General features: G+C 39.2%; 1 protein-coding gene across 1 annotated transcript in view; it reads left to right on the forward strand.

Moving 5' to 3' along the window:
- The window catches only part of LOC121092587 (von Willebrand factor D and EGF domain-containing protein-like), a 186,246-nt gene that overhangs the window by 114,981 nt on the left and 44,335 nt on the right, over positions 1-26,930 (forward strand). The window contains exons 18-21 of the mRNA XM_040603822.1: positions 4,156-4,293; positions 6,346-6,477; positions 7,938-8,102; positions 22,580-23,461. Of these exons, the coding sequence (XP_040459756.1) occupies positions 4,156-4,293; positions 6,346-6,477; positions 7,938-8,102; positions 22,580-23,461 (1,317 nt within the window). The remainder of the gene's footprint in view (positions 1-4,155; positions 4,294-6,345; positions 6,478-7,937; positions 8,103-22,579; positions 23,462-26,930) is intronic.

Below are 26,930 nucleotides of genomic sequence, written 5' to 3' on the forward strand. Positions count from 1 at the left end.
TGAAAAATGTAGAAGTAACATCAAATGCACATAATTATTACTGTTTAGTGTATATATGTAGAAGAAAATAAATTTTATACAAGAGCAATGAACAGTTTTTACACAAAGGGCTCATGCAGGCAGCAAGGTACCCTTTCTGCTTCTCATCAGTTCATGAAACCTTTGCTTTGGTCATGTGGGACTGCAAGTCCAGATTTCTTTAACTATAAAATTCCAGCAGAAATGCTAAAAATTATTCAGATGTGGAAGTTCAGAAAAATGGCCTAAAAGATCTGTGACAGTATCGACGCCAGGTAATGCAACCAAATAGATAAAACCTGCTGCTGTCCAAAGTGTCTGTGCCACTGGGACTCTACCAATGCAAGAACGCACAAGCCTAAGTATGGAGAATAAAGTTAGAAAAGGAAAGTTTGATCAAAATATAAAAAATCCCCAAACCAAACAATCATACACAGAATGTCTTGAATCCCCCTGGAAATAACATTCCTATGAGCACGGGGAAATTTGGGAACCTTTTAGGCTGTGTTGGGGTAAACACTGGAGATCTACAGTGAGAATACGTGTTTATTGCCTGTAAGGAGATGGAGTGAATGAATAAAAAAAATATAATTCTATGAGTTAATAACTTCAGTAGATCTGCTCCTGTTGTTTGATCTTCACCAGTTTCACACTGCTGTCCTCACTTTATGGGCTATTGCACATGGAGTGAAATCAAGCTCTATTATTCCATATAAAATAGACTACCATAATTACAACACATTGTTTATAAATTCACGTGGAGCATATTCTGAAATGTGTCCCTCATTCTTACACAAACACTAAAGAATTCAATATCTACCACTGAAAACAGCGCACTTAAAAGCAACATACAGCTGACTATAGAGACAAGGGCACAGGACACCTTGATGGCCGGGAAACACCAGGTATACCGAACCCTTAATTCTTGCCAACTTAAATAAAAGTGCACGGGTTCTTCTGTTTTTCCCTAGCCCAAAATGCTAAACACAAACAACAACAGAAAAAAAAGATATGGTTGAGTGAAAGAGGAATACATCTCAAAGTTTTAATAGCAGGTGAAAAATTATAAGCAAGTGGAGCTGAAAGCCAGCTGGGAAGTAGATGATTTTACTTCAGGGCAGGTTCTGTGACAACAATAAAAGCTCATCCTTGATGGTGTGTTTATGCCTCAATTCCCCAGAAAACCATCAATAATCTAATGAGAAGGCAACACTATACTGCTCAACGACAGCACCACTTCACCATCAAATCTTTACAAATTATAGTGAACAGGTAGTAGAAACGAAAAAATTAACTCTTTTGAGAGCTTCCCAACATCATGGCAAAAGAAGCAGCAGCACAGGGAACACTGTGCTGCCAAGCGGTACCCAGTCAGCTGCACCGGTGTATCTCAGGCAATGTAAGGGTACGATGCAGGAACAGGAGCAAGGCAGGGAGAGAACCCACTGGAAAACCAGGGAGAAGGATGACTCCAGAATTATTACTACTTTGCATTTCTGCAGAGACTTATAAGCATTTATCTCATCGAGTGTTCAAAGCTCATTCAGTTTTCTTTGACATTGTTAACAAGATAACAAGAATTCCTGTTGTTTCTTCATTTGGCCACTGAAAGCAAGAACATCACCCATCTGAGAACCCAACTCCTTGAAAACTTGATCTCAATCACAAGACCATTCTTTCTTTCCCCTAATGCCAGCGATTAATATAAAACTGTGGGGTGGATAGGAATATGAAACTAATTTCATCTTACTTTTCAGGAAACTGAAGAAACCCCCAAGATTTGTTCATGGTTTGTAACAACTCTAGAGTCCCTGGAGGAGACTGCCTGTGCCTTGCAGTCAGCTTAACATGAGCACAGGCAAAAAGTCTTTCTCTGCATCTGCAGGTGGTCAGCTGCTCTCAAGGCATAAAAGGACTTTATCTTCTCAGGCAATTTCCCATGCAGGGATGGAGAAATAGATCTGGCACAGAAACAGGTGTTTCAACATTGCAACCTGAAGATTGCTTGTTCCTGTTACGTTTATTTGTACCGTAGCAGCACCAAGAGAATGAGACTCCCTTGTGCTGCAGTGCACCGGAGGTTGTGCAAACACAACCACTGACACTTCTCGGTGCAGACAGTTTTCTGTCCGTTGCTGCTGCCGCTTCAGCAACCTTCAGCCAAGTTTCAGACTTCGTAAACATTTGTCCTTGGACTCAGCTAGGTTAGCATTATGCCCAAATTGATCAGATACTATTTAAAATCAAATTTCTCTGAGGGAAAAAAAGTGCTTGCATAGTTCCACCTTTACGCTAAAAACCAATTAAATGACTGAATTTTAAAATTTAGCTTGTTACTTATGTTGTTTTTTCTGATTCTCTTCTCTTTGAGATTTTAAAGCCAGCCCCTTGCAGCAAAAATAGAGTATGTAGAAGGGAGGAGAGGGGACTGAGATAAGAGGGTCTGTTGTTACTGAAACTGGGAACCTCATTCCTGCTTTAACTGTCTATAGTATCATGTTTAGTCTTTATATGATACTTAGAGAAAGAAAGTAATTACTAATCTAATCAGAGGGTAACTCATTCAATATTTTCCGTGATGTGATGTCTAATAATTTCCCAATGCATCATCAGAAAACAATATGAGAGAAAAGCAGCCTGATGCTAAGAATGTGCTAATTGAATTATATAAAAGAAATAGTAATCCAAAATGTAACAAGGGAGGAAGAAAAGTATGTTAAGCCCCGCAATGCTATGTGATGTCCAGCTTAAATGAAAGAAGGAAGAAGCATGCGAAACCAGAACAATTTAGCTTAAGATGGCACCAGAAAAGGCATATGGCTTTCGTGCTGCTGTTCTTTTTTTCCCACAAGACAAAGCACACATGAGAAGATGATGTCACTAGCTTTTTTAGGCAGCTCAATCAATACAGACTTCAATTTCAGATTTTAACATGGAGATGCTATTTTAACTTGAAAGGAGTAGTAGAAGCTATCTGAAATGCTGAAGTGATGAGAGATTATGTTGTAGGAGATGAATAATAATGCTGTGTTTTCATCATCCTGTAATTCATTCCACTATGACAAATTTCTTTTTTTGAAGAAAAAAAAAATTATTTTACTTTTAGATCTTCTTTCATAATAAAGCTGGATATCTGATATAGAGCAAACCTTTCCGTACCTCGTCATTTGTCTTGAAGCAGGTACCTGGACTCTCCAGGAGATGTCCCAGTCTCCTTGGGTTTTCCTACAAGGAGCAAAGGGCATCCCTTAATAGAAGTGGTACGGGCTAGTTTCCAGCCTGCTGTCAGGGCGGTGGATTCTGGTAACCAGCAATAGCCAAGCAAGTTTTCCAAAGTGCACAGAGACAGCAGCATGCATACCTGAAACCTGAGGGAGTTTTTAACAACATAATATGTGATTACTCTGGTGAAGTCCTATTATTATTAATTATTATTAAATCATCCAGAGTTGTGAATCTGCGTATCAATTGCTTCAAAGGTCTTTTGAAAACCCTATTTCCAAAATCAGCAAGAGTCAGGACACATTGTTTTGGGTTCAGAGCCTCGAGCAGCTTACCTTCTGTATACTCGCGCTGTGGCTCAGAGATGTTTTCAGACTGTTTCTTCAAATTTTAATTTTAAATAGAAAAAAAATGGGTTTTAAAAAAATCTGATAATTTGATAAGGTTTCCTTTCAGCCAGACTCTGTCAGGCTGGTTCACAATAAGCCATTAGTGATGTGAGGTTCACACAGAAATGAAAACCACAATAGGTCAGTACATGGCTTTCCATATCCTAAAGCCAAAATGGTGACTTTCACTGGCTTCTTCAGTATATGGTTAAGATCTCCCATAAACAAGACAACAAAACCAGCAGCAGAAGTGTGAAATGCAGGGGAAATAATTTATTTAACATGCACAGTTTTCTATGAGCAGTAGTCTCAAGTTCAGCACTTCTGGTGCCAATAACAACAGTAATAAACAGTGCGATAAAAGCAGGTTTAAGTGAGACAGTGGGGAATTTGGCTCTAACATGAGTGACATACCCTGTAATGAGTTTACAGCTGAGAAGTAAGCCTTAGCCTGCTTCAACATTTGAGCTGAGGAATAAACAAGGAATCTTTCCTGATTATTAACCTCCCCTTTGTTTTGCCACAGGGCTTACTTGTCAGGAAGACAGGAATGAATGTGAAGACAGTCTTTGTTTTCCTGGAGTGTCTTGTATGAATACCTTTGGATCATATGCATGTGGAATTTGCCCCAGTGGGATGGAGGGAAATGGTAAAACTTGCAAATGTAAGTGTTTTGCATGATTTATTTTGATGATGGGGAGAAAAATGGGTTCCATTCTACTAATATTATCCTTAATTGAGTGCTTTGCCACTTGCTCAGTACAGACCTTGAAATACACAAAGCAGACTGTTGTCGTGTTATATTAATATGGATAATTGCAAATTGGTCTCTGCTATTTTTCACTGCAGTTTAGTTTCATTTTGGTTTAGAATGAACACTGTTGCACACAAAAAAGTGTTTTTCAGATGCCAGCTAGATAATTTGCCAAGGATGTTCTCCATAATCTCCACTGTTGCACTCCTAAATATACCGCTCACTAACACATACTTGGGGAGCACCCCCAGGATGACTGTTGTTTTGGATGAATGCTGTGCAAGGAGGATGTTGAGTAAAAGGAAGAAAGTCCATGTGCAAATCCTTCACGTCCTTTCACCTCCGTTTCCAAGGTGTGCTTTCATTAGAGAACACAGTCCACAGCTGCTGAGCTTGTACTTGGTGTAAAGTCAGCCACACATCCCAGCTACTGAAGGAAATGACCAAGAATGATTTTACACCTGCTCAGTGTTTGGTTTTGGGGCAACAGACTCTTTAGTAGGGAGGCTACAGTGACTGTATTCTGTTGAGACCTTCCCAGCGCATGGGATGCGATCTGCTCACAATCTGTTTCAGTCATATATACATAATTTTCTTCCAAAACCAACATTCCATTGGCCAGAAGGAGAGAAATCAACACTTGAAGTGTTTTGCATTTGTTTGCTTGTTTGTCTGTTGGTGTTTCCAAAGAAATTTGAAAAGCAAAAATACAGATATTAACTGTGCGTATATTAACTTTTCCTCATATGGACTACCAAAAGGAAAAAAAAAATTACCTGATGCAAAAAGACTCAGCTGTAGCTGCAGGATCCTGGCACCGGCAGGACTGCCTTTGCCAGATTTACCAAATATCCCTTCAATCATATTGCCAAATGTCTGAACAGAATGTTTTCTTTTCTGTATTATTTGGCCACATTGGTCATTTCAAAGCGATTTTGCATCTGTTTCACTAATGCATATTTTCATAGCTGATTTAACCAATGAAAGAAGGCTATATAAAATAATAACCTCTTTAAAAATATATCAGAAAAGTATTTTCTTCCTTTGCATTTTTTTAATTACAGAAAGATTTCTCTATTTCAAAAATGGACATTTACTAGAAGGAATAAACCTGAGGGCTTCCTTGTCCACCCAAAATAGGACAGAAACCATTCTTTGTGGTTCTGATATACAAACTTAATGTACCTACTCATACTTCCCTTGCTTAAGCAAGTATAAAAGCTTCTGGGAGGAAGGAGGAGAAAACTAACTTTATAGCTTGTAGAGTGGGCTATAGCTCATTGCATTGTTTAATATATAAAAAGAGTCATAGTCTCAGGCTTTATTAAGAGTAGAGAATATCCAAGGCAACAGTTGTTTAACTTGAACATTATCCACGTAGACTTTACAACCCCTAATTCATTCAAGAAATTATCTTAAAATTATGAAGAAATCACTATTTTTAGAGTCTCCACCAATCAGTTTTCCTTTTTACATCTATGTATACTTTGTACAGATATTTTGACACGTACAAAGTTTGCAGCTGAACTAACCAAAGCCAACAAATATGCACAACATAGTTTCAGACAGAAGCTTTCAAGAAGAGGCAGGAATCAGACAGAGCACAGGTCCCAGTGTGTAGCATAGCATCCTCATCCAAGTAACAATGCTGTCTCATACATGGGAACCTGAGGCCTTCTTAGTTCCCTTAGCTCAATAAAAGATCACTGTGCATATTAAATATGTCTCCCAGATTAGCAAAGTTCAGTGAGTTTGGGCATAACAATTTTTTCTATATTTGTGTTGAAGCTTTACTGTGTGTCAGCAACTGACTCACCTGATCTGCCTCTGTTTGCTTGATGGTTGTCTTCCAGAATAAACTTCAGTCAGGTTATGTGATCTGCTGTTACTGTTGCTTTTTATCATCAACCACAGCTAAGCTCTAACACCTTGTTTCCTTGTCTCCATGCTTTCTTTTCACAGCCGTGCTTGCTGCTGACATTACAAAAGCATTTAAACAAGATTTGAACATGACCAAGGTTAAGCAGCCACTGCAAACCTTAGAGGCAAAAGATTCTGCCGTAATTAAGAATTTTACCATAAGTGATAGACATGGTAGGTATACAAGGATATGAAATCTTTTTTCATTTGCTGCAGTTTACATATTCAGAAATCGAACATTATACTGTCTTAACAATAAACATGAACTATCCATTTATAATAATACATGTTAGAAAGATAAACCTAACCCCCCCTTAATTACATCAGACTGTGGATTGCTGCTAAACAATTTTACATGGAAGGGAGACATTACAGCAATAACAGAGTGGTCAGGCTTAACTAGAAATTGCATCGCTTATGAGGTAGAACAAAATCACTCCAGATCTTAGTGATCAATGGAAAGCAAAGTAGGAATGACAGCTTATGCCAGTTTACCATAGCCAGGTGATGCTGACATTTTATTTCAGTATTTGATGGACAGTCACTGAATTAAGACTGAGTTTTGAGCATAAGCGAAAACCAACTCCTGAAGTGTGAACTTGACCGTGGCAGTTGCTTTTCCTGGAGGGGAGCACTACAGCACTCTAACATGGGTGTGCACATGCCTGATGGATTTGTTGGTCCTGTTCTAATGAGTGTTGCACATTTAAATGATTTTCTAGTGAAAGCCGGGAGCAGAGAAATTGCGACTGAACACATCTGTTGTGTAAAGACATACGTAAAAGAAAATATGTAAAAGAAAATATTATTTTTTCTCACCCTTTTTTATATCTGTACCAGGCCAGGCAACACCTAACCAGAACTTGCCTCTTACAGGTATCCATCATAATGCTGTAGGTAAGGTGCAAGAATAATGCTGAAAACACTTGAGAATCATGATGGAGACCTCACTGGAGGCGATTAAAAAAGATCTACAACCATCATTATGGTTTTATTCATCATCAGTTCTGTCTTGACACTGTTAAACACTTCACAGGCAGTTCATATACACATGCTATTCAGTGACATCATAAGTTATAAACCGTTATATACTACCGGCGTGTTAAATTTTGCACATAGTTCTAAGATAATTGAAGTAGTCTCCTGTCATACAAGGTATGACACATTAAGGGTGATTTCTAGATCAGAAACATATGTATTTGACAGTGTATTTTTAAAGGTAAGGTATGTATGTGCTGTGAAGTTTGATGATTACCTTCGAATTATAAAATACCAAAAGGATATCAATTAATACAGTTTCTCACTCAGTTAATCTTTCACTTATGCTGAAAATTACAGTTTCTATATTATCCATGATAAATGCCAAACAACTTTGAGTAATAAACTTGAAAACATGTAATTAGAGGACTAATAAATCTTGCTTTAATGAGAAACAGCTGTTCTGTTACACTGTGCCTACAGGACATTCTCATGTTTGGCTCAAGGTTTGGGAACATTCTGCATTAATTAGACTTCAGAAGAATAAAAGCAGTTACAAAGCTTTAGCTGGGCTCAGGCAGCCACTACTTAATCTTATATATGCATCTGAAATGAGAAATTAAAAATAAACATGCTTGAACTCCCCTCTTTTTCAGGCCACACAGCACCACTGTCACATGTCCCCACCTGTGCCAACCGGCCGTGTTTTCCCGGGGTGTTGTGTTTTGATCGGAAACCCCCGTACATCGGCTATGTCTGCGGCCGATGTCCAGCTGGGTTTTTTGGAAATGGTCGAACCTGTACCAAAGTCCCCAGACCAGGTAATTTGTAATTTTTAGAATTTTAAAAAGATTTGGCATACAAAGAATGTAAGAAAATATGAACTAGTATGCCATTACAATACAATGTACTTTATAATTGAACACTGAGGGCTTTTTTTCTGTCACTCTTACCTGGTAAGCAGCTAGCAGGTCTTGTTTCAGGAATACCTGGCTCTGTGAGTCGAAATTCAATAGATTAACCTCATTTGCCACTAGGGAGAACTCTTCACGACAGGACTTACTAGATGGTATGAATCACCACATCTGTATTTCTGCGGCAGCACTGGCATAGGATTTCAAAACGTGTTTCCTCCTCAGTAAGATCAGAACATGACACATGCCAGTATCACTCTGCTTTCCTTCCTTCCTGATTCTTTTGCTGCAAGGCATCTGTTCTCCAAGGTGACCTGTGAAGATGATGATAAACAAAGTGTCATGCAAGAACAACTATGCCAACTACTAAAGGCAGCAGATAATTAAAGCATTTCAATAGTATCATTCATAGCCTGAGCAATAAACTTCCTTAGGGAGCTCTGAAACTCATCTGGCCCAATTAATCTCGGAGGACTGATCATTAGAAGAGGTCTTCTGCTGTGATAAGAGCAAAGCTGGGTCCTGACCTCAGGCAGAAAGTGGCAATAGCATAGCAACCACTCATCACTCATCCAGTCCTGCTTGCTCTCTCAATGAAATTCTCATAACTCAATGCATGGTTCTCCAGGGACAGTCAAGGTGGTTGTCCACTTTTTATTGCACAGAGTGATTAGCCAAGAGAACTCATGTTTATTCCTTAATAACAGTAGTTACTAGGTCCGATTCCTTGGGGTTTTTTCTAAACCTTTGTCTTAAGTATTCCAGACAGACTGGCTTGAAACCTGTCAAATTGTTCCCCAGCCTCCTACAGTTGACAAACCCACCCTCACCCACCCCCCCCCTTCTGTATCCAAATCAAGGACTGTTACCTTGGTGTTATATTTTAATGCACACTATCAAAGTGGAAGCAATTTTACTGCTTAGTGTAGGTATCATCCAACCTCTTTGAACTATAAATTGATTTTAGCCAGTTCTCTGAATCTAAAGGTCACAAAAATAAACCCAACATTTTTCTTTCTCTAGCAATGAGTGTGTACAAAGTATTATTTAGTCTGTCAGAGTCATTAAGTCTCCTATTGACTCTTCTATAACTTGGTGAAGCTGTAAAAGTGGTTGAGAAAAACAATAATCATTGTACATATAAATAAACTAACATTTCAGCCCAGAGCTGCACTTTGTCGTTAATGGGATAATGGGATATGCATTGTGCACCCCAAAGGTCATTCAAATGCTGTTGAGTAGAACAGATAATCTGCAGCTGTAGGTATTGGTACAGCAGATAACAAATATATTTGTGCAAGTTCTAAAAAGGGAAGCATAGACATCGACATATCTGTCATACACCATTCCAGGCAAGACTTAAGAAATATTCCAAGTATCAGGATCTGAAACGAATACACGTTGCTGTTAAAGCAAGCTGTTTATCAGAAGCTGGGAGGTTGTTTTTCTTTTTCCTCCTCAATATGCAGACTGAGTCCAGGACTTCACGCTGCAAAGGTGGCTATCCTGCCAACTTGAGCACTTTGGGGAGGGAATGAAGAGGGATTATTTTTTGTTCCATCAGAACCTTATATTCACTCATGTGAATTATGTCACAATATAAACGATGAGGATGCTGTGCCTCAAGGTTAAATGAGAACAGTCATTTGTTTTAATATTTAGAAATGAAAGCAATTGCTGTAGCTCTAGGAGTGTCCTAATTTATGACCAAAAATGATCGGTTTAAATTTCTTTCCCCTGTGCTTTGCTAGTGGAAGCAAAAGTATTGTATGGTGTTCATGATTAAAAGATATCAGACAAAAAAGAATGAACTTTCAATTAAATTTATGTAGTTATGGATTATGATTATTGTGAAATCCTCCCTGTTAGAATAATAGCTTCTCTCCCATGTAACTTATGCTATCGGTCTTCAAATGAAACAGAGCAAATCCTCTTCAGCTTGCTACAGTGCTTGTGAAGGTACTGAGATTATGTGCCACTTCTTTCCAACTCCAGTAAATTTAATCTAAAAATACTCTTGCTAATCCCTATTTTGTACTTTTATGGGCTGCTTTTGACATGAAGTTATACTCAATTGTTGTGATTTAAGGATTAAAGGATAAGCATTTTTTTCATACCAAAACTGCAAAAACTACCCAACTGCCTTTGTAGACTACCGAGGAGAAAAAATATGCCAGAAGAAAATTGTTTCCTAAGTCACTGTTTGATGAGCTGCACCCAAAAGTCCTTCAATTTTGATTTATAATCAACAAAGTACCATTTCCTCAGCATTGATATGTGATAGGTATTAATCTTTTGATGTACTTGACTTACTGCAAACTATGCAACTCCACAAATAAGTTTCTGAGCTATATTTACCTGCTCTGCCAACAACGCAGGGCCTCATTCTGTTTTCACTTATTTGTTTTGCCTGGCTTGTACCAGTAGTTTGTACCGGTTTAGATCAACCAGACTTGGTTGCAATTGTTCTTGAAGTATATTAGATTAGTCTTAAGGAAAAACATCACCAGTATCAAAGCCGATACGGAGTCTCATATCTAAAGGAAAATTATTATTTTTTAAAATACCTTCTTATATCAGAAACAAAACCATATTTCTCTCCCTTCAAAATCCAAAAAGCAGGTATCCTGCATTTTTTACAAAAATTACCATTAGGATCACAAGTCCCTTAATTTTGCTGGTATTGCAATAAAGAGGAAAGTCTAAGGAAGTTAAATCTGTCCAGGCTTCCCTGGGTACATTTCACATTAGTATGAAATATCTGTTACGTTGTTGTTAGAAGAGGCAGGTCTGTTAAATCAAACCATGCAGTATCAGTGGTCATATTCTTGGCACAGGGAAAATTAATATATCCTAATGGGGGATGCTGGTGATGTTACTGCAGGTTGCAATATTAGTTCTCGTCAGACTCTACTGATATTTCTCTAGTCTGGTTTCATCACTCACAGTCACAGAGATACCCATCTGTTTGCACTTCCTTTAGCAGGTTAGAGAGGTCGGTGTCATCACAAAAGATTTATTATTTTCCTATTAGTAAATCAGCAATTTTACTGGACAAAGCAGTACCACATCCATCACTGATAAAAGATTGTTTGTTCAGAGCCAGCTCTTTCTGCTTCTCCTGGTTTAGGGAGCCAAAGATCAAGGGAAAGGATTATTTTATGATCTCTGTAATCGAGTTCTGCTTTTCCATTCTGAACACCACTGCTAGCTCTCCTGCCATAGCAGTTAATTTGCAGTATTGTAGACATTTGGCACTTGATATACTTCTGTATGCGCCAGCTATTTCTTGTGTTTACATACTCCGTGTTTTACACTATTCCACTATCCGCATCATGCTTCTGAATTCACTTTGATTTTACATCAGAGAGACCTCTGTGACCTTCTTATTTGCACCACTGTCAGATCAACATCAAGATAAGGATTTAAAAGGAGGGTAAAATGTTTTGAATTAAAAGAATGCCTGCGTTTAAACACATAGTGCTCAGTCTAACACCAGAGGCATATTAGCCTTTAAGTTTTACATTCTTAACTTTTAACTTTGAAATGACTGCTGCCATTATTAGCACTCATCATTGATTACTGTCCATGAAAAATAAATAACTCTGGTAAGAGCTTTGGTCACCAACGCAAGGTTTCATCTCTGGAGCTAACTGCAGGAGTAGGGACCTCTTACTGCCTGGAACCAATCAAATGATTTTGCTTCAAGAGATGACTGAAGAACATAATGGACTCCTTTCATCTCTTATCTAACAGAATTGATTAATTTGCATTAAAAAGATCAAGGCCCAGCTTCCAGTCTCACTTATACCAGTGTAAATCACAAGCGATTCCATTAAATGAATAGCACTACCCTAATGGAGAGCGCCAAGCATTGTTCCTGGAAGACACATCTTAAAGCCTGTTAAGGCAGGCACATCACACACAGAACTTTTGAATCTGTATGTATCAACAGGTGTAGACGAAATGCACACACTTTTCAGCATTCAGAGGGTGCTTAGCAAGAAGTAACTAACCAGTCTTGACATGGTTTGTGCAATGAGTTACAAAGCTTACTTGAAGGCAGGAATATTTTGATGCTGCAGTCATTGGCTGTGAAGTTGTCTGAGATCCTTGCAAAGAAGGCATAACAGAAATACCACGTCAATAGTAAATAACAGTCCATTCTGCCTCTGTGTGGTAATAGCTCTCTGCCAGTCCTGTGGGCTCCAAAACCAGGAAGCAGTGTCTCCATGCTGTGGCTTCCAGCATCTAGCTCTTACTCAGGCCATTGAAACTCTGTCCACAATTCTTTTTTGGAATTTATGGTGGAAGTTGCTGATCCCTTTTGTAAACTATGTTTCAGTGTTTCTAGTTTGTGTATTTCAGGACAAAATGTACATTTTTCTTCAGACTGACCAGTTATGATGTAGCAATATCTCCTTCAAGGGGCAAGTGATGGAACAGTAACTGAAGTGGGGTTAGAAATGCCACACAAAGACATTCCACATAAATTTGGACTCATGAAAGACACAGTTTTGCAAAGGTATACCAGTAATGTTTGCAGAGGCCAGGATCAGCCTAGCATTTTGGACATAAGCTGTGACCCTTTCCTGCCCTCTGGGTATGTAATTGCCACTGAAAATCCACGCCCGTACTTGTCAAGGTAGAAAGGGAACCTGACAGTCTTTCTGATGGCTTTCTCCTCCTTAGGGATACCTAATAAAATATTAAGTATTTTCAGAAAAATATCAACAGAAGCCTGTACGGTATATGCTATGACCCAAACATAACAACTAAAGCAGGCACGGTGGGAAGAATATGTTTAGATAATTTAAAAGATAAACGGTTTCCAGCTTCACTGATCCATATAGTCTGTCAATCCAGAATTTGTTAAGTGCTTCCAATACAGATGATATATTTAGGAAATGATGTAGCTCAGCAATAGAAGACCAATGAACCCCAAGCCATAAAACCACTAGGGAAGAGGACTCAGCTATATGCCATGAATAATATTTACATTCAATCAGGACATCAAGTACAGATTACATTTCTCTCCTACCAAGAATGTGCCACCTTTTGCTTAAGCAATCACTGTGCCATCGTGACTTTTAAGTGATAATAACAACTCATCTCCAACAAATAATCTATGGAAGATACAGGCTCTGTAGTTTTCTACACTGACAGAACAAAGAGCAAGTTTATCTCCTTTTAAAATTTCCAAGCTCATTTAATCATCTAGCTATAATAGCACACAGCTTTTAAAGAGAGCCAACCCTGTTTCCACAAATTTGGTAAGATTGCTGTTTTGTTACAGGTACTTAGAAGCCCCTTAAAAGTGTAAGCAACTCATACTGGACCAATATCCTGGCCCCATTAAAGCAACACAAGAGTTTTGCAACTTACTGCAAAAGCAAAGCAGCAGCTGAGGAAAAAGGATTCATAAGCAGTGCAAAGCACACTACAGTAGAGGGGGGTAAAATAGCTGGGAAATTCTCCGGAATTGCTCGTGGCAAATTTAGGACTAGTTCCTTAACATCTTCCTGTTGTTGATGAACAGGTACCTGCAGATGCAGTGGCGCTCCGTTCCCCAGATTTGCTTGCAGAATCTGGTGATATTCACTGCCAAACCATGTGACTTTCACCCCCAAAATTACACATCACATGTATAGCACTAGTTCAGTTCTGAAGGGGCACAGCAACAGCCTATAGCTAACACAGGACAACTGATCCTCTGGGATGCAGGAGAAAATGATCTCTCATGCTGATAACTTGTTACATTAAGGATTTCATAGAGTTATAGAATAGTCCAGGTTGGAAGGGACCTTGTAAGATCATCTGGTCCAGCCTATGATTCCTTAGAGAGAATTTATCTCATCTATTACAATAAAAATACAAAAGACACTTGTTTTCTTTTCTTTTCATTTCTATAGGACATGGGGTTAGAACTGCACACTGGAGAGCATCACCAGAGCTCTCTGGTCTGTAAGTGGTGGAACAACTGATAAATCTTTTGTATTACTAAAAAATTAACAGTTCTCACTAGGATTTTGTCCATCCTAACACGCTTACAGTACTTATAGAATATTGTCTTTAAAACCTCAGATTTGAATCAAGCTATTGGTTTATGAAATTTTAAATTCCTCTTAAGCTAATGTGATACCTTACAGGAAAAGTAATCCTTAAGCCTTCTTTCCTCCTTCTCCCACAAATGCCTCTGGTCAGTCCATAACTTCCCCTTTATATTTATTTCAATGCAAATAAAAAAGGGCACCCATTATCTTCTTCATAGCTATTTATGTCACAATGTTGAACCTCTAAGTGACCTCGTCTAGCTTCGAAATTCTTGCTCCATTAAAAACAATGATCTCCATAATACATCCTAAGAGCCTAGAGAGGGAGAGATTAAACAGATGGTTGCTAGCTGAAGTACCAAATGTCTCTGCTTGCTCATCCTAATACTCTTTCAAAGAGAAAACTACGAATGTTATAAAGGCAAGGCTCATGATATGACTGTCACCAACATGCCACCACAGAATTCAAAGGGCAGAAGTAAGTTTTGTCAAGAGCTGGTGACACCTATGTTAGCAGTGAGCTATAGCTAAATAACCATACTTCAGGAACTGTTGCTTTTATGGCATATGCCATTCAGATGGAAGGCAAGCTTCGAATTCTGCATTAATGCTGCTTAGCTTGGATTTAGGGATGCCGACCCCTCTTCTAAACTGGAACCTGAATTCAATGCACGTTGTTCATAGTCTTTATGCACAGCTAAATGGACATACTGTTTATCATTGCTAACCTGCTGGCCATAGCAAAAACCCCATTTGGTTCAACTAGATACACATTGACCGAACTGACTAAGAACTTTTTGACATACCATCTTAAAACTTATTACTGAAATTCCTTGCTTTTTGTTTTCTGTATTAAAAATAAACTATAGAAAGTGGTCAACCTAATCAGTTGAAATTGTGAGGAGTTCCATAAAAGCATGATTTCACTGAGGGTATTTATATGTACTTATGTGGTACTAAAATAGATTCATTACTGGTCTCCAGCAAGGCATAGTTCAGATTGTTTCTTGGCTTTCATATGTAAAGTAACTCATTTTTGTGTGTTTACAGCTCAAAACAACATAATTATAGTTTTAGACCATTTACTTCTTGAATCGAATAAAAGGAGAATTTCAGTAAAATATTCAAATTTAAGCTATTTTTTCTTTGAAGAAATATTGTGGATTTTCTTTTGAAGAACTGTTATGAACTTTCTTTATAATCTGTTATTACAGTCTAAAGGATTTTACATAGATATTTCAGAGAATTAGACAGGGATGCTTCAGAGACAATCTGTCTTGATTTAGCCTATTTTGTATATATCTATCAACCTGTTCAAGCCACAAGAGAGTCTGAAGGCCCATGAGGCATCATCAGATAAGAACAGTTCCTATTATTTTTTCCATCTCTCGCAGTGCTGAGAAGTAAAATACACTGCCAATTCCTGAATAGAAAATATAATTTATTTGTATGAAGTCTATCTTTATACTGTCTTTGTAGCTGCTGAAATAATACAATTGCAGACTCAAATAATTGGAGAAGTTAGAACACAAAGAAGAGAGGTAAATTTCAGACCTTAAAGATGGGCAAGGGACAATGATAGAGGGGACAATAAAACAGTTATGAGGGGATGAAGCGGGTGATCCGTGGCGTTTTGAAATACAACCATAATTCTTTGCTTCCTGTTTTGCTGGCTGGCTATTCAGAGGCAAGCACAGGAAGAGCACTTCTAAAAACTACAGAATGGGTTAGACCCGAGGAATGTACAGAGCACAGAAAGAGATCTAGTAACAAAGGAGCAAGAGGAGCAAGGCTCCTGTGCAAGGGTGAGAGCTCATCAAGCGTGCTGAGTGTTTGCAATCCCTAGGAGAGAACTTTTCAATTAAATCTTGAAATAAACTGGAAGGTAGAAGAGGTGTTTGAGAAAACATTGTCTGTTTGTAAAAATATAGCTGCTTTCTAAATCTCCATATACAATCCAAAAAAGATACTGATAAAGAAAAGTATTGATAGAGGGGGGGAAAAACTGTTTGGGGAGCACGCTCATATCTTTGCAATCAATAATTCTTACACCATTTTTAAAAACACTGTCTCTGGTGACCCTGACGCTGAATTTTTTTTTCAAAACTTACAGAACACATAAGTGGAAAGAAAAAAAACCACCCACCACCAAAACCCAAAACACCCTGCAAAAAGAGTCTGCAAACAAAGTGCACAAACTGTGTTATTTTCCTCAAAGGCTCATTTTTTTGTAAAGCTTTTGCTTTGTTCATCACCTTCTTGCACTGTTCTTGCACTTTGCCTGCAGATGATGTCTTGTCCCAAGAATCATACTAATCAAAAGCTGATGGATAGCTCCTTGGAATGCAGATACACATATATTACATGTGTGTGTATTAGGATAAGTTTCATATTTAAAACTGGTTTGTTACTTTCAGGCTTGAGTAGCATTCTAGAAATCTAGCTTATAGCCTGATGTTGCTATTATCTATTCAGGACACCTAAAAAGGAGCCAGTCATTTAAAGTCTATGGAGAAATCTGGCTTAAATGAATATAAACTAGGTGTGTGTTAGTGCCCCAACTCTAAGTTTTTTGTTTCTCTTAATCCCTAAATAATAATGCTTTCTATCAGAAAAGTTCTATGAATAGAAAAATATTTCATGTAAGGAAAGGGCTATATCTAAGCAAAATCTTTCTAAGACATTGCTTTGGTATTTGTTGAGTATGAAAAGGATTATCTTTATGTATTCCTTGACCTATCTATAGGTAAGATGGAAAATGTTCTTTGACATGTACTCAGCAATATAATTTCTATGTTCCTGAACTGTTTGTTTCCTGACCGAGCATCTCAGAACCCCAGTTTTCATTGAACACATCAGTAAATGAATTGAGATGTCAGTTATATTATTCTGAAAACCTAGAGGCAAACGAACAGTTTTATACTGTGATGCAAACACAGTAAGCAAAAAGCCCTTTAATGTGACATTACCAAACACACTATCTCTTCTTGAGGTAGTACCTTCTCGTGTACTCACATACAATTTCAACACCCTAGCACTGGAAAAGGACCTCCTTGGTGGCAGAGCCTAGACCCCATTCCATTTGTGGGAATCATTTAATCTGAATACAGGGAGGATACAGGGAGAAAACTCATAAACAAAGTTTAGTGGGTGAGCTGGCTGGAGATGCCAGGTTTTCTCCTCCACAAAAAAACATTGTGTTAGAGCAGAATGATTTTGTATTTCATACACATAAAGCAAATTTGAGTTGCAAATTATGAATGGTGTTACAGAATTGTGTATGTGCAGCTGCAGCCACATTTGACAAACAAAAGAGTCTGAGCAGAGGAACAGTTATAATCAGGAGTGGCTGAATGATGCAAACTCCATAGAATAGCCCCTGTGGCTCAGGATTTTGGTAGGTGAAGGGGAAGAAAATTGCTCACCAGGTAGCAACATCAGCAACACAATCTCATTTTCTATCAGGCTGAAACATAGCTCAGGGACAGTGAACTAGATGTTCACCTTTTAATTCCATCATTAAAGCAATGAGTAAATTTACCCATGACAGAAGTGGTGGTTTGGGATGACAGATTTTACTAAGACTGAATGCACCTTACAGATGGTTACAGTCATGGGACTGCTTTGCTCATGTGCTGACCTGCCTGGGTGTAAGACATGCTGGGTCCACAAGCTGCTTCACTGTGAGCTCAGTACAAGCTACGCAGCTGGCTGGTTAGTTCTGCCTGTCTGTGCACAGCTAGTGGCTCACATGCAGCTCCACATCATTTTTTGATTTGCAAATTCCAGATCTGGGCACGTCTCCTATAGAAGTTATTACTCATATCCTCTATTTCCACATTTTTTTTAAGTGGGGATTAATTTTTTCCTGTGCCTACATTCAGTGTGTTGTGTGTTCCTGAACTCTTTTACAACAGGTTTGATTTTTCAATTTTTAACATTAAAAATCGGTAAAGGATCATGCGCTCTAAACTTAAGCTCCTATGTAAATTTATAATAATATCCGCATCTCAATGGGACTTTCGAATGTTTTTGTTTATACAAAAATAATCCTGGAAGTATACCCTTTATAAAACTTGGGAAATCGAAGCCATACTTCACTTAAAGGACCCGAGGAATTTATTCTGGGAGTTACTGCTTGTGATTGTAAGAGAACAGTGACTGGGAAGTCCAACCAGCAGCTGAATGTGGGGAACTTCTGGATGCTTAAGCAGAAAGAAGGGAGAATCAAAGCCGTATTTCTGAATATTTGGGAGAGGGAAGACATTACGGTATGCTTGAATGGCTAAACAGAAGATTTAGGAATTAAACACGCTCTGACTAGAAAAGAAAGTTATGCCAGAACTTAATCAAATAAAAGAGCAGATTAAGAATTGATGGAAAAACAGAATTTCCCTAGAGCTTTCTATTGAAAGCTGCTCTGTTTCCCTTCTCTCACCAAGTAAATAGCGAAAAATATATTAATGTGAAAAAGTAGCACAAGAAATGGGATGATCCTTAATACCCTGGTAACAAGACTCCTTAGACCAGTGTAATTTTTCTATTCTCTCCTGACATTTTAAATAAGATTTATGTGCTGGTAGATGTTTCAAACTTTAAATGATGACCCACGTAGTGTAATATGTCAGAAGAGCATTTCTCTGTCGACATTTTTCTGAATCAGAAATGTGTGAGACAGCATGTACTACTAAATGTTAATAGCTCTAAAACTACACAAATTGTACATTTATTGAATTGTGTTAATAATGAATCCTTAAGCTATTACAGAATTCTGAAATAGTTGTAACCTGATCAGAATGAAAGGTGCCCACAATCCTCTCAGCTGACAGGCAAAGGAGACCACAGCTAGATGATCTTGCCAAGGAGAAAGAGCCAGCCTCCACCTGGAGAGTAAACTGGTTTGGGGTATTAGATTAGATTAAAGGAAAAAGCAGCACTTGAGATTATATGGCAATGGTTTTAGTGTCTCTGTCATGTCATTAAAAACTTGCATTTATTTAGAAAACAAAATTTAAGTTTCTACCTAATAGTTGAAAAGAGAAGCATAGCAATGAAAAGGTAATAAATACTCGTGTCTACAGGTTCAAGCAAGTCTTTGAAATGTCAGTTGCTAGCTGTAGGGTAGGATCTGGCTGTCCACAAGGCACACGGCTTTGGAAGAAAGTTGTGGAGGTGCGTAAGTGTAAGACCAGGAAAGACTTGGGTGAACAGCACAGAGGAACATGATAACCAACCTGGTCCTCCTCCCTGTCCCAGGCACAGCACTGAACGTGTGCTGCTTCTCTGGGAACAGAGATGGTTGGGCCAGAAGGGAATGTGATTTCTCTTAGTTCAAGTCTGGATGTGGCTTTTTTTCTGAAAGCTTGTAAATGCAAAAAAATAACGAGAAACTCAGAAGAGAGAAAATACATTAGATTTCTGTGTTTCAGAGTGTTGCTATCTCATCCTGGGTTTAAAAGACTGTTGAGTGTCTTCTCTGTTTGTGAACTGCCGTTATCGCTAGCTTATATAGTCATTTTATTACCTTCAGAATGAAAGTGAACCTCTTCAACTACAGATACGTAGCCATTCACTATAAAATACAATTCAAGTGAGAGAAGAAATCAGAATTTACTGTGCCTTAACAACATTGTAATGGCATGGCAAGCGTGAACCAGAGACTGGTTATGACAATTCTTATTTATGAGCTTAGTGCAAGTGGCACAAAATATCTGAAACACCAGGCAAACTGCAGTCTGAGGGGTTCTCATGTCAGGGAATCCTGCACCACGTAGATGGAAAGTGCCCAGGTGTTGATTTGGATGAGGGATGTTAAACTTCTGTCTGGGAAGTTTTCCCTCCATCACCATTGTTCTAATCTTCTCCAAACAAGGAGGCAACAGAGGAATCTATCTTCTGAAGGCCTGATCCATCCTGGCATTACGCCCTGCTTACAGTCACGTAACTCCATTGATAGGAATGGAGCTCGTGCCACACATAGCTGGAGCAAAGCAGGAGATGCTCAGTCTCTTATCTACCTCTGTGGAAAACAAACTGCATAGTTTCACTGCTGCACATTTCCCTATTAGTATAGGCAGAAATACTGACAGGTAGTGAAAATGTGGTTTTGTACCGTCATATAACCTTGAGCACTTTGCCTTGTCATTTTTTTTTGTTATTTTCATCCAGTCCAATATGTAATCATACAGTGGCATCACAGAGAAAACCAGATTCATGCAATCACAGTTCTGCATTGATAATGGGTTATACATTTGAAGATATTGATCAAACTGCAAGCAAAATAAATTGAAGTAATACAAGATATGAGAAAGCTGCTGACTATAGACAACTGAGTCTGCAATTTTTTGGTATACTTCTTTGTTTTAGCTTATTTAGATATCTGGAAGACTGTAGAAAGAATTTTTCAGGTATTTCAGAAAAAAAAATCAATCATATTCTAATCCTAACTAAATAGCACAGTATCACTGTAAGTAAAACTCTGAGATAATGAAAGCTGAGAGGATACTCTAGTCAGTCTGATCCCCTTACTAGTTACTAAAATTTAGTTAGGAGGAAAGCCCATTTAATTATGACACAGTAGAAGGAGCTCAAAGCGATAATCAGGGCTCATTTTGGAAATTCGTCAGAGAGGTCATTCAGCCCTTCACTGTCATTCCTGTTGATTTCTGGTCCCTGAATCAAATTTTCTAAAGGCAGTAATGATCATCTATTACTGATAATTTTCTATGGGGATATTTCTCTCATCTTTCTCTCATTCATATTTAAACCTCTTTTGACTTCTGCTATCCTCTCATGCTCTTTTTGTTGATGACCTCCCTGCTTCGCTATCTCTTACCTCCCATTCTGTGTACCTCATCATTCATCAGCCTTACTCTGGACAGCAAAATCCATGTATTTACCTACTAAATACCAGATATTTACCTACTCATGTCCATAGCTTGGTCCAGTACCATTGTAAAAGTTCAAAACACTGTGCTTCAGGACAATAAAAACTCATCAGCCACCAGTCGAATGACACTGTTTATCAGCCAAATAAACACAGCTTTGGGTGCCAGGATTTGCTTTGATCTAGTCAGTGCTCTAACTTTCATTTTGACCTTTTTCAAGCATTTCAAGCTCTTTCCTTGCTAACTCTGGCATAATTTCTACATCAATGGGAGTTTTAAGAAAGTGATTAATATTTATGTTTAAAAGAAAGAGGTACATCCCGCATGGGGTTAACCCTAGAACCAAGTGAGGTTTTTTTGTTCAGGATCCAATATATTTCGTTTCCTATGGAGTGAGTATGCCAGAACCGGTTAAAAATAGCTTCTTCCATTCATTAGAGTCAGCAGATGGCCATTAATCTTCCTGAAAGTATTGATTCAAACTACTCGTCTCCACTTTCAAGGGCCTTCACAGACTACCCTCTCCCCATCTATCATCCCTCCTTACACAAGTGAAAAGGTGGCTGGCTCTGTAACAAGTGGGTGACAGTTACAAACCAGCAGACTCTCTTACATGCTGCCCCTCACGTCTGGAGGGAGCTGTACCCAGCATTAACAAAGCTTTTCCATTTGTCTCATTTAAATGCTATCCTAGAACTTTCCTTTGCCATAAGGTCTACAAAAGCATTACAGAGTTATGCACAGGTGTGGTGGCACTAGAGCCTTTCTAGGACACAATCTTGCCAAGGACCATCTTAACGTTCTTTATTTCTCCAACTCCAGTATCTATCTGCCCCAAAAGGCAATGTCTCATCTTGCTCCTAGACTGCAAAGGCTTGAATGCAAAGTCGCTGCATTATGGACTGTCTAGCAAAACGTTTCCCAGCACACTATTGTGATATAGACACAAATATTAGCTCAGGTGGTCAAGAACTGTAGGGTGCGCCAAGGAAAGGTGCGCGGTGCCAAAACCTCCTGGACTCGGGTAATCCAAAATTAATAAACCAGTATGGCAACTGTTTTTACCTGGCTGCAGTTTAACCCCTGTAAACCCAGTGCTGCACCTCAAAGAATAATGTCTGAACTTCAGTGAGCCTTACCACCTTAGGCTCAATGTTAAGCCAGCATAAACACATTTTCTCTGGTTCATGAACTGCCACCCTGTAAGTTTCGGTATTGCAGTTCCCTGTGCATCCAGTGCTGGTGTTACCTCTAGTAGGTAACACCATGAGCAGGTAACACCATGTCATTTCTATGCTAGTTTGCATAAGTGTGTCCTTAGCATATATGACAGATTCACTGTTTTACTGCTAGAATTGACGTTCTGTTGCTTGCTTGCACTGTGGTTCCTATAAACCCTAGACCAGCAAAACTATGGCTAATATATATCTTTCTTCTGTCCTAGTTTCAAGATCTTCCCAAAGCCATGTGGATTTTGCTGGAAGAAATACTGAAGATGCCAAAGGCTCTCACCAGGAAGACATTTTAAAGACAGCAGAAAACATGTATTCCCTTCTTTCACAAACCCAAATTCCAAGACAAAGTGCTACATACTTTTTGGAAAGAAACCCCACAGTCATTAACACTCCATCCCTTACAATGAAAAGGAAGACTTCCCAAGCTCAGGCATCATCAGCAAAAACACCTGATATGGAGTCCACAGTACCTCAGAAACAATCTTTTCTTGAAAAAAGAAGCGATACACACACTTTCCTTCTGCATGAGGAGTCAGACCCCAGAGCCACAACTGTCAGCATGACAACCCGTACCCCTCTGCATTTTAAACAAGACAAACCAGGTACAGCACGGACAGTTCCTTCTCATCACAACACAAGCACAAGTTCATTCTTAGCAAGGCCACATGCTGTCCAGCAAACTCGTTCCAAGTACAGCTATTCTCCCAGGAAATGGCCTGGTCGAGTTGCAATCTTGAAGACTAAATCATCTCAAGATTTTCCAACAGAGCTGGAGAGAGTATCTACTTTGGCAACACGCCTCCCCTCCCCTTTCCATGTAGTAGGTTCTTCCCTTGATACAAGCGGTAGTGTCCCAGCAGGGTCAGCTTCCCGAGCAAGGCTTCCAGTACTGACCGCAGCAACCAGGAAGGAGTACAACACAGTGATGGATCGTGTGGAACTGCCAAAAAACAGTGGCAGGACACATCAGAAAGTCATTTGCGCTAATATGCCGTGTTTTACTGGTGTGCAGTGCGAGCCAGCCCAAGATGGACAATTTAAATGTGGGCCTTGTCCTGCTGGATACAGCGGTGATGGAATTACATGTGAAGGTAAGGGAGGAAATCCTCTTTGAAATTCTTTTACAACTTCAAACCTAATAACCCTCCAAAGTAAAAATTAATTTTAGTTATAAATTTGCGGGTTTTTCTATCTGAGGTCATTCCGATTTTTGAAGCCAATTATATTTCAAAATAACAGACAAACATTCTATAACTTTGAAAAAGCTCTTTCTGCTTACAAAAATGACATATTTATTTGATAATATCTAATCTATTGAAACCAGGGACAGATTGCAATCTTACTTACCCTTGCTTAAGGCCAGATTCATTCTACTGAAGTCATTACATTTGAAAACATATAAAACTTCTGTGGGAAAGAGTAAAATTGACACAATTTCTCTATACAACAGATATCCTAGGAAAAACGAATTGTTCTACTACCTGAAAAATTACTTTTAAAATATCTATCTAATAATTTAAATACAAAACTGAACTTGTCATCTGAAATGTATAGCGCCAGAAGGGTTTTCACAATATGTTGAGTTATTTATTAGACAGCTTAGAATACCTCCATAAAGCAATAGCATTATGCACATTGTTGAAACAATGAATTCCCTGACTTAGATATCATTAATTACACCTTTTTTTTTGAAATCCTTCTGATAAGTTGATATCTTAATTGGCCTTTCACTACACAAAGCAAAAGTATCATCTATTTCATTCTCTTTTACATACGGTTTCTCATGCCCTGCGCACAGAGCACAGCCATAGTGAGGTCTCAGCCACAATGCACTGCAGAGGACCTCGCAGGGATTCCTTGCAGCAAGCAAGGCTTTGTGGGGGTGTAAAGCCCCCAGCAATACTGCAGCCCCCTGAGCTCAGAGCAGTGCTGGGGATATATTACAAAACGCGTAAGAAAAGGTCATTATTACATTGGGTGCTATAATTTTTGCCAGTTTGCACATTTCTGAAATGTCCCTTCTATAGGACTTAGGTTACTTGGCACAAAAGACCCTGTCTTTGACCTCTATTCTATACTTGGAGTTGGAAGAGTACCCAGCGGCTCCCAGCACTGGAAAGCCCACGGCAAGCCTGCCTGCAGAGTGGCCTCCCCTCACAGACCAGGCCCGTGCACGTATGAATATTTATGAATATGGGCATACGGCTGCTTTGTGTATATTTAGTATGCCCATCAGGATGGTCCTTAAAACATAAATCTACCCCTGCCTTTTACTGTCTCACAAGACAAGATGTTTTCTTCAATTACTGGTATTACTGAAAATCTCTCTGGACGGTCCTTAGCATGAAATATTTTATTACCAACATCATTCTCTGTCTCAAGGCTTGACGACACGACACACAAACATCCTTTATTTGTCTCTTGTCACTCACCTGGCTCCATAATAAGCCTGTCAACACGCTCATGGCTCCTGCTTCCCCCCGCATTCCCCTGCACACCTGCACTGCAGCCAGTAGCGTGAAGAGCGCCCATTGTGCCTCCAGCGTCGGTGTCCCTTCCCATGTCAGATGCGGCTGATCCATCATGACAGACAAAGCTGAAAGAGGAGGATAATTCTTGGATTAAGGCCTGTCATAACCTCAGCAATCGGCACCTTACAATGCCACCACAAGTGTACTGACTTCCCTCAGAACAGTGGTACCCTTTAAGAACGGGAGACAGCAACACTGAGCAAGTGATCAAAGCTTAGGTGAGACCAACATTTGTGAAATCTTCAGGCTTCGATGCAGCATCCATGGCAAGTAGGCAAAAATGTTGACAGACTCACACACTGATGGTAATTGCCACCATCCTATTTGATATAAAAATCCACCGAGATGAAAGAAACAGCCCATCGGTACCAAGTTTTAATACCTCTGGAGCTTGAGGAGATGTGACCTTTGTTTAGTAAGAGTGGCTGAAGATACTCTAAGATAATAAATATTTTACTAAGCAATATTTATCTTGTGACAGAATGTAATATTTTTTTCTAGTTGTGCATATTCAAAATCAGGCTTGGAGGACTGGTAGAGAAAAAATAAGCAGCACCCTGAAAATAAATTTCTAAAGTAAATCATACCACCTTTTATATCTGTAATATTGTTATCCCTTTGGACAATCACCTCAGTCTCACTGTTACAATTTAGTTGAAAGTCCTCTCCCCCTACTCTGTCTTCCTGGTTTGGGAATCAGAGACTCACAGAAGAGTCCTGGCTGGAAGAGGCCTCTGGGCATCATCAGGTCTAACCTCCCGCCTTCTTTTGGGAGAACATAGCTAGAGGACAGTGCGTTTGGCTCATATTCAGACACCTAAACTGAGATACGTTCAGATGCTCTTGGCAATTTCTATTTACTTCCTTCACTACCAACATCGTTGTCATCTGTAAAAAGTACGACCTTGCTTTTGCCCATCTTGCCTTGGCGTAATAAGTGTTACAGATTCTTAAATCTTTTACTTCTGGCAGCAGCTACTCACTTCGCAGATGAGGGGAGATGAAGTAGTTCCTCAAGGCTCTACTCAGCACTCCCATGCCCTTTCCTACAGCTGGCCAGGTTCTCAGCTTGCAGAGCTTTTTCACCTTCCTGCATAAAGGCAGTATCTCCATTTATTAGTGGCCTGATGTAAAGACAAGTCTACTAAACAGGCAGGGCCTTGAAAAACTTCATTTCAGAGTAGCATTTTGAAAATAGCCAGCATCACTTACAGAACAATAAAAAATACGTAGGGGAGCTGAGCTGTAGTGCACTGGATTCTCCTGCATATTCTCTTGCAGAAGGTGCTTGCTGGCATTTATGGAGTAAACTTAGCCAAGAATTCCTCTGGTGATGAGGGATGCTACTAAATACGTAATTTCCACTCTGAGTGCCCTTTTCAAGGATATGTACCGTAAAAGCAATGCATTACTATAGTACACTCCTAGCAGTTTCACAGGACAGCACCTATCACCCACCAAAGCACACTGCAGAGGTGTCATAACGCTCACGGAGCTTTACACATTTCAGCTCAGTATGTCAAATGAATAAAAACCTAGTACTTTAATAATGGACAGCTAGTCCAAACAGGATTGTTTTCAGAGTGTTTCTGATTTTTTTTCTAGTGTATTACAAGTGGCACATGTAATGCAGCACTTTGTAACCTTTAAGGGTAATGCTCTGAAATACTCAGTGTGGTGTTAGTCAACTTAGCGCAATTACTCGTTGTCCTGCCTCTGTTCCCCACTCTACAACAGGGACACAGGCCTGCACTTTCAAAGATGCTGTATGCACTGGATAAGGAAACAAATGCTGTCTTTTCCCTGAGCTCAGTTTATTTACCACGGTCTGCACATATGGCACTCTCCAAGAGCAGCTGTTGGACTTAACTGAGCTCCTCCGGGTGCCCCAAGGTGGAACACATTCCATAACAGCGTTGAAGTTAACAAATTCTGTTCTGGGCCTCATCGTTGTGCTTCTTTCTGAAAGACCTAGACCTGAAGACTGACAAAAGATAAGAATTTAAGCCAAATTTCTGGTCATCCTTGG

This window comes from Falco naumanni, chromosome 8, assembly GCF_017639655.2.
Source record: "Falco naumanni isolate bFalNau1 chromosome 8, bFalNau1.pat, whole genome shotgun sequence".
NCBI classification, from domain to species: domain Eukaryota; kingdom Metazoa; phylum Chordata; class Aves; order Falconiformes; family Falconidae; genus Falco; species Falco naumanni.